This window comes from Lactuca saligna, chromosome 1 (genome assembly GCF_052625555.1).
Source record: "Lactuca saligna cultivar CGN05327 chromosome 1, ASM5262555v1, whole genome shotgun sequence".
Classification (NCBI taxonomy): Eukaryota; Viridiplantae; Streptophyta; class Magnoliopsida; order Asterales; family Asteraceae; genus Lactuca; species Lactuca saligna.
In genome coordinates this window covers 91,665,856-91,674,346 of record NC_136417.1, presented here as the reverse complement: position 1 = coordinate 91,674,346, position 8,491 = coordinate 91,665,856, and the positions used below count along the sequence as shown (strand labels likewise).

The following is an 8,491-nucleotide window of genomic DNA, read 5'->3' as shown; positions in this document are numbered from 1 at the left end:
TCCCAAGCAAATTAATCAATTTCAACCATTCTCAAAACAATTTTTCCAAACAAACCAGGCAATAACTATCAATCTTCGGCAATTTTCAAAGCATGGTTGGATGCAATTATCGTATTAGAACAATGGAATGTAATAAAAACCAAGGAAAAAAGATACTCGATTCAATCGTTTTCGTCCCAAAAATTGAACTTGAACCTGAAATCCGCTACCATGCACCCCAAGCTTTGTAGTTGTTCCTAAGTGCCAAAATGCAAGACTTGTTCAACCAAACGATATTTTCAACTTGATTTTTGCAAAAATTCCGGCGGCGGTTCGTGGTGGCTCAAAATTCCTGGCGAAATTTTTGGTTAGATATTGATGTTTTGTTCGGTGGGATTGCGAGAGGTGGCCGGAGTTGGCTGGAAAATGGTCGGAAAGTGGCAAGATGGTGGCGGTGGTCTCGCCGAATTCCGACCGGTAGAACTCCGGGAAATCAAATTTTAGTGGGAGGTGGGTGTGTCTATTCTTGATAGTTTGAGCGAGAATGGGGGTGTTTGATAGGGTTAATTGAAGAAGATGAAGTGCCGGAAGTTTTAATCACTGGTCAAGTCATGGTCAACATAAGTCAATGTTAGTCAATTCATTAAACTACCCGGTCAACGAAAGTCAAAGCTGGTGAACAAACATAAGGCATGGTCGTCGGAATCTGTGCGGGTCGCGCAAGGGTGGCACGCGGCCGCGTGCATGTCACAGTTTACATCTTTTTCTTGCGAGCTTATATCATCAATCATGTCCATCCGCGCAAGCAGCCCGCGCATGGATGCACGGCCGCGCAGTGAGGCCGTGTACAAGGGGCGCGCATGGTCACGCGGACGCGTGCTGGTTGCAGTTTCCGGACTCGTTTCACTTCAATTTTTTGGGATTCTTGGTTTGCATTTGAAGGATTAAACACTTGGAAAACTTATTTTCTTCAAATATATCTTCAAAATAAATAACAGAATATCTTCAACGCTCCTTTATTTGAATTCAAAGTCATGAAAGACAATGCTTTCCATAAATGCCCTTCTTTAACATCTTTGGCGAGATGTCCTCCTTGCACACTTCAACACTTCGGGGCATCTAAATGGAAGATTTCATGAGCATTAGCATTGAAACTTTCATAGATTGGCTTCAAACGGTGACCATTAACTTTAAAAATTTGTCCCGTCTTTTCGCTTTGAATCTCCACTTCCCCATGGTCAAAGGTCTTTATCACAACAAAATGCCCAATCCATATTGACCTTAGCTTGCCTGGAAATAACTTTCATCGCGAATGGTAAAGTAAGACCCTATGTCCAGGCTCAAAATACTTTCGGATGATGGACTTGTCATGAAAAAGCTTCATTTTATCCTTGTAAATTCTTGAGTTTTCATAAGAGTCATTTCTCAATTCTTCTAACTCTTGAAGTTGAAGCTTCCTATGTCTTCCCGCTTCATCAACATTGAAATTGCATTGTTTGACCGCCCAAAATGCACGGTGCTCTAATTCCACGAGAAGATGACACGTCTTTCCGAAAACCAACCTAAATGGAGACATGCCTATCGGGGTCTTGTAAGTGGTCCGATAGGCCCATAAGGCATCATCAAGCCTTAAAATCCAATCTTTTCTTGTCGGGTTCACCATTTTCTCAAGAATACTCCTCACTTCACGATTCAAAACCTCCGCTTGGCCATTCGTTTGAGGGTGGTAGGCGGTAGAGACACGGTGGGTCACATTGTACTTTTTTAGCAAAGCCTCCATCATCTTGTTCTAGAAATGCGTCCCTCGATCACTAATCAATGCCCTAGGCACTCCAAACCTCACAAAAATATTAGACTTCAAAAACTTGATAACCGTTTTAGCAACATCCGATTGTGTAGCTTTCTCTTCAACCCACTTAGAAACATAGTCAACCGCGAGCAAGATGTAAACATTGCCAAACGAAACGGGAAATGGGCCCATGAAATCAATCCCCCATATGTCAAAAACTTCACAAACAAGGATGGGATTTTGTGGCATTTGGTTCTTTTGTGAAACGTTCCCCGTCCTTTGGCACCGTTCACAACTTTTGCAAAACAAGTAACAATCGTGTGACATGGTTGGCCAAAATAGTCCACACTCAAGGACCTTTCTCAAGGTCCGACTAGGTCCGAAGTGTCCCCCACAAGCAAATTCATGACAAAACTACAAAATGGATTGATGCTCTTGTTGGGGCACACATCTCCTAATGATTTGATCGGGACAATGTCTCCATAAATAGGGCTCATCCCACACATAATATTTTGCATTAGTTTTCAATTTCTCTTTTTGAGCACATATGAATGTGTCGGGATACCATTTGTGACCTAAAAGTTAACGATATCAGCATACCAAGGAATAGATTGAGTAAGGGAAAATAGATGCTCATCCGGAAACTCGTCTCTCAACGGGATAGGAGTTTCATTTGAATCGATCCGGCTTAGGTGATCGGCAACAAGATTCTCACATCCATTCTTGTCCCGGATTTCCAAATCAAATTCTTGTAACAATAAAATCCACTCGATGAGTCTTGGCTTTGCATCTTTCTTCATCATCAAGTACATGAGAGCCACGTGATCCGAATACACAATGACCTTGGTACCCAGTAGGTATTGTCTAAATTTCTCCATGGCGAACACTATGGCCAATACCTTCTTCTCCGTAGTAGAGTAGTTACTTTGAGCATTGTCTAGTGTCCTCGATGCATAGTAGATCACATGAGAGGATTTTCCATTCTTTTGACCCAAAACGGTGCCTATTGCATAGTTGCTTGCGTCACACATGATCTCAAAGGGGAGATCCCAATTTGGTGCTTGTATGATGGGGGCGGATGTAAGCAACTCTTTGAGCTTGTCAAAAGCTTCTTTGCACGCCTCATTGAACTTGAAATCAACATCCTTTTGCAAGAGTTGGCACATTGGTCTTGTTATCTTTGAAAAGTCCTTGATGAATCTCCAGTAGAAACCTGCATGGGCCAAAAAAGAACGAACTTCCCGAGCACAAGTCGGGTAAGGTAAGCTTTGAATAACATCTATATTGGCCTTATCTACCTCAATTCCTTTCTTTGATACAATGTGACCCAAAATAAGACATTGACTCACCATAAAATGACATTTTTCAAAGTCTAAAACCAAATTTGTTTCAATGCATCTTTTCAAAATTTTGGTGAGATTGGTCAAACACTCTTGAAAGGAGTTTCCATATACCGTAAAATCATCCATGAAAACTTCAATTACATTCTCAACATATTCTGAAAAGATACTAACCATACATCGTTGGAAAGTAGCCGGGGCGTTACACAATCCGAATGGCATCCTCCGGTATGCAAAACTGCCAAATGGACATGTAAATGTTTTCTTTTCTTGGTCTTCCAATGCCACCAGGATTTGGTGAAAACCAGAATACCCGTCCAGAAAACAATAATGAGATTTTTCAGCCAACCTTTCTAACATTTGATCAATGAAAGGCAATGATAAATGATCTTTTTGTGTGCTTGCATTAAGTTTTCGATAGTCAATACATACTCTCCACCTGTTTTGCAAGTGGGTAGAGGCCATCATACCTTTGTTGTTCTTGACCACCGTGATCTCTGTCTTCTTTGGCACGACTTGCACCGGGCTCACCCACATGCTATCCGAGATTGGATAGATCATTCCCTCATCAAGGAGCTTCAACATCTCTTTCTTGACCACTTCCATCATTGGCGGATTCAACCTTCTTTGCGCGTCCCGACTCGGATTGCATTTGTCTTCCATTAAAATTTTGTGCATACAAGTGGAGGGACTCAATCCTTTAATATTTGCGATTGTCCAACCCATGGCTTCTTTGTGTTCCTTCAACACCTTGAAGAGTTTCTCTTCTTCACATTCAGTTAAGTGAGTCGAAATGATGACCGGAATAGTTTCGTTCTTTCCCAAGTAGGCATACTTCAAGTGTTGAGGTAGGGCCTTCAATTCCAATTCGGGTGGCTGAACAAGGGATGACGACAATTTTGTGTGGGTTGGGGCAACTCAATTTGCTTGACATCAAATCTTGTAGATTTCTTCACCTCTAATTTATTGACGAATCTGTCAACCTCCGGATCCAAAGAATAAAGCTTTAATTTCTCGGCTAGCTTCCTACATTCAAACCCCTTGCTTAAAATCATTTCCAACACATCACTATTAGACAACTCAAACAATTCTTGGGTTATCGGATCAACGACATCAACAAAGTACAAAGAGGAAACATCACTAGGATATATCGTGGCATCATAAATATTAAAAGTTATTGTTTCACCATCAAACTCCATTGTCAAAATTCTCGCATACACATCATTCTTCATCCTACCCGTCTTCAAAAGTGGTCTTCCAAGTAAGATTAGAGCTGATTTGGAGGACACTTTTTCATCTAGATCAATCACATAAAAATCCGCCAGAAAGACCAATTGATTCACTTGTACCAAAACATCATCCAGACCTCTAGGAAAGACACTCGATTTTTCCGCAAGTGAGATTATGACTCCGGTATCACTTAAAGGACCCACATTTAATGATTCACACACCGAATAGGGCATGACATTGATAGAGGCACCAAGATCAAACATGGCACTACTAAAAGTGACATCCCCAATCTTGCAAGGAACCGTAACATTCTGGGGTCTTTGCATTTGGATGGAAGTTTCCTTTGTAAAACCGCGGATGCATTTTCATTCATTGAGATCTTCTCATTTCCCTTCAACTTTCTCTTGTTGGTACAAAGTTCTTTTAAAAACTTTGCATATCTAGGGATTTGTTTGATTGCATCAAGTAAAGGGATCTTTACTTCCACCTTTCGGAAGGTGTCCAAAATCTCTTTCTCCTCTATGTTCTTCTTTGAAGTTGCAAGTGGGGAGGGGAATTGCGGTTGAGTGGCTATTGGAGTCACTAGAGGGATAGTCTTCTTTGGAATTCTGACATGTGGGGCATTCATGACTATAGGTTCTTCAATAGGAATGACTTCTATTTCTTCATGTTTATCCCTTGGCTTCTTCTTTGAACTACTTTCTCCGGCTTGTTTGCCACTTCTCAAGGTCACCACATTGACATTTGGGTTCTTTTCAGTTTGAGAAGGCAACTTTCCATGAGACTCCAGCTTGCTTATGGAGGTAACTATATATCCCATTTGTGCTTCAAGTTTGGAGATACTAGTCCTTGTCTCTTTTTGGAATTGTTGAGTGTTAGTGGCTAAGGATTTGACAATATCTTCAAGAGACATCCCAGAGCTACTTGGTTGGGATTGAGGAGGCTGTTGGTGATGTGGAGGGTGTTGTTTGGATTGATAGTGTGGATGTGGGTGTTGGTAGTGAGGTTGTTATGGTGGATAGGAGGCTCTAACCAATGCATTTTGAGGCAATGGACTTGGGTTGTAGCTCATGTTGGGATTTGGCTTCCAACTAGAATTATATGCATTTTGATAATTGGATGGCTTGATGTGGTAGTTTTGGAATTCTCCTATGGCGTTTACGTGTTCCATATCTTCTTGAAGAATGGGACACATATCCATAGGATGTCCCATTGTTTCACATATTCCACAAACCATCACTTGTGGAGTTTGTCCCATAGCTAGCTTTTGGACAACGGAGGTTAGATCTTTGATTTGAGACTCAAGGCTTGATGTCCCCACTTCATTGACTTTATGTTGTGTGTCTCACTTCATATCTTGGTGCGGTCCAAAGTGTTGTGAATTTACAGCTATGGTGTTGAAGAGTTGTCTTGTTTGTTGTGGAGTTTTGCTAAACGCATCGCCACCACTCGAGGCATCAACTAGTCTTCTCTCCGTTGGCAAAAATCCCTCATAAAAGTATTGAATGAGGAGTTTTTCCGAAATTTGATGTTCTAGTCAACTATAGCACAAGTTATTGAACCTCTCCCAATAATCATGAAAAGTCTCATTTTGACCTTGGCGGATTCCACAAATCTCATTTCTAAGACTTTAGACTCTTGAAGCGGGATAGAACTTGTCCAGAAAAACTCTCGCCATTTCAGTCCATGAGTTTATTGACCCTGGTGGAAAATAATATAACCAATCCTTTGCTTTATCGGCCAATGAAAAGGGGAATGCCCTTAGCTTGATTTGGTCATCGATTGACCCTTGTGGCTTCATGCTAGTGCAAATAATGTGGAACATCTTCAAATGCTTATGAGGGTCTTCATTCTCGAATCCATGAAAAGTTGGAAGGTGATGGACTAAACTTGACTTAAATTCTGAACCTCCATCCAAAACCGGGTAGTTGATACTAATTGGAGTTTGTGTAACATCGGTTTCCATCATTTGCCTCAAAGTTCTCTCGGGAACTTCTCCTCCATCCGCCATTGCAATTGGTTCAGGAATGGGTGGATTTTGTTGTGGAGGTGGTGTTTTGGGAATTTCTTGGTGAGGGTCGGGGCTAGAATCGGGTTCTGTATCACTTGAAGAAGTGGTTTCAACCTCCAAGTCCCCGTGAGGCGTGGAAGTTTGACCACGTTCAACTCGCTTTTCCTTCGCCAAACGCCTTGCTTCTTTTTCAATTTCCGGGTTGTAAATCAAGTCATCTGTATGCTGAGATCTGGGCATAGAGAAACAAATTGATTAAAAATAAACCAATCCCCAGCAACGATGCCAAATTGGTGGTTGTCGAGGCCAACAAAATAAATACCCTAAATGTTACACACTAAAATAGTGTATAGTGGTAAAGGGGTCGAATCCACCGAGATTGGTTCAATTTGTTACTCGAATATTCTACCGCATATTGCAATTTTAAATTTTATTTCTTCCACGCCTTCAATTGATAAGCAAGCTCACTCCATGCATCATCTTCACTAGCTATCAAGCCCAAAATTCTTGTTATCTTCCAAGTCTAATCTCTTCCTAAAGATCCTGCTCCGCTAGTCTCCTTAAAATCTGCAACTAAGCTCACGAAACTAGAAAGTACTCGAAAATAGCCATAAAATAAAAAAAATAGAAAATATGCATGGGAATTAACTATAATATGAATGAAATAAACTAAAATGAACTATAAAAAGAAGTAAATAAAATAAACTATCACACTTGAAGCAATATATCTTCAGGTAGAGTTGGAAACACAAATGCTCTTGCCATCACATTTTTCTTTGCCTCAATCGCTTTTCTAGTTTCCAGATTAACCGCTTCCCACAAGTTGTATGATTGTAAGATCGACTCCACCATAATCGACCAACTTGTATAATTTGTAGCTGCTAACTTGAGGCATTGCAGTGGGATACTTTGGCTGGTCATGGGTACAACCTGACTTGATCCTCCGGGGTTTGTTACTGGCATATTCCTTAACTTGACCCTTTCTTCTTGTACAGAACCAACCAATTCAGATCACACAGACCTGAGTTATTTTTGTTTTTTTCTTCAACCCACCCACACTCAGTTGCAGGTGCACAAAATTATTCTTCTTCTAATCTTCTTTCTCCCTTTTACTAGCTTCTTCACACAGGTAAGCTTTACCACACAGTTTCCTTATGTTCTTAGTTCACCCAAGGCTTCAATTCCGCACACAGCTTTCCTTCAACTCCTTCAACTCTCACAGATCGACTCCAACACTCAATCTCACATATTTCATTCTTTTGAACTCTGATTTTCTTCAACTCACACAAATTGTTGTTCAAAACTCTCTTCACATAGATTCTTTGATTTTAAACTCAGCTCACACAGAGCTTCGGCTCACACAGAATCGCAACAGCAACATGTTCACATAGAACCTCTTCAAAGATCCCACGTGTTGAGCCTAGGGCTCCGATACCAAATGTGATGGGTTTTAGCCATAAGAACATCCTATGTGCTCATGTAAACCCTAATGTTTGGATCTAGGTTTCTCTATTGTACATGCAATTCATCCAAGACTTTAAATCCTAGATCTAACATACTATTAATCATATTAACATAAGAATGGGGTTTAGATCTTACCTTGATTGTTATGTAGCAATAACAATCTCAAATCCTCCTTGTAATGGCTTTTGAAAGCTTAGAGTCACAAGTGTCACTCCTTTAATGGCTCACAAACACCAAGAGCAAGAGGATGAAGAATAAGGAGAGAGGAGGCTGCCCAAAAACGTCCAGAAACCCTAGTGGAACTCTTAGCCAGGTTTTTGGGGTTTAAGGGTACTATATATACATGTAGTCTATTAGGGTTTTCAACTAGGAAACCTTAATTTGACTGCTTAAGCCCTAAGCAGCCCATGCACCCTTATAGAATATCCTTTGGACGATTGTGGGTTTCCCCATAGAATTCGTCCAACCTATTATTCCAAGGTGATCCATAGCCCAAATGGAATTATCTTATAACTACAGTTCTAGTCCCTTAAGTTTAATTAATCTCTTTTAGCCACAAAATTAATTATCAATTAATTCTTGACTAATATTAATTAAACAACATGATTTCTCCTTTAATATACTATTCTCATAATATATTAATAAATCATAATTAATCCTTTCTCTTCATAGTTCATC

The 8,491-nt window shown here is 40.4% G+C and overlaps 1 protein-coding gene across 1 annotated transcript; it reads right to left on the bottom strand.

Annotated features, from left to right (window-relative positions):
• Window positions 1-1,768: 1,768 nt before the first annotated feature.
• On the bottom strand, window positions 1,769-4,664 carry LOC145009696 (uncharacterized). Its single transcript, XM_078968338.1, has 5 exons — window positions 4,327-4,664; window positions 4,065-4,248; window positions 3,223-3,984; window positions 3,118-3,140; window positions 1,769-2,045 (listed from the first exon to the last, which is right to left on the bottom strand). The coding sequence occupies exons 1-5, from the start codon at window positions 4,662-4,664 to the stop codon at window positions 1,769-1,771; spliced, it is 1,584 nt and encodes a 527-aa protein (XP_078824464.1).
• Window positions 4,665-8,491: the final 3,827 nt, after the last annotated feature.

Excerpts from the sequence above, each read along its gene's own strand:
- LOC145009696 (XM_078968338.1), bottom strand. The coding sequence starts at position 4,664 with ATGCAAAGACCCCAGAATGTTACGGTTCCTTGCAAGATTGGGGATGTC. Across the intron at positions 3,985-4,064 it reads GATTCGTCAATAAATTAGAG|CCACCCGAATTGGAATTGAA; the intron begins GTGAAGAAATCT and ends TCCCTTGTTCAG. Across the intron at positions 3,141-3,222 it reads TTTTCATGGATGATTTTACG|ACTTTGAAAAATGTCATTTT; the intron begins GTATATGGAAAC and ends ATTTGGTTTTAG.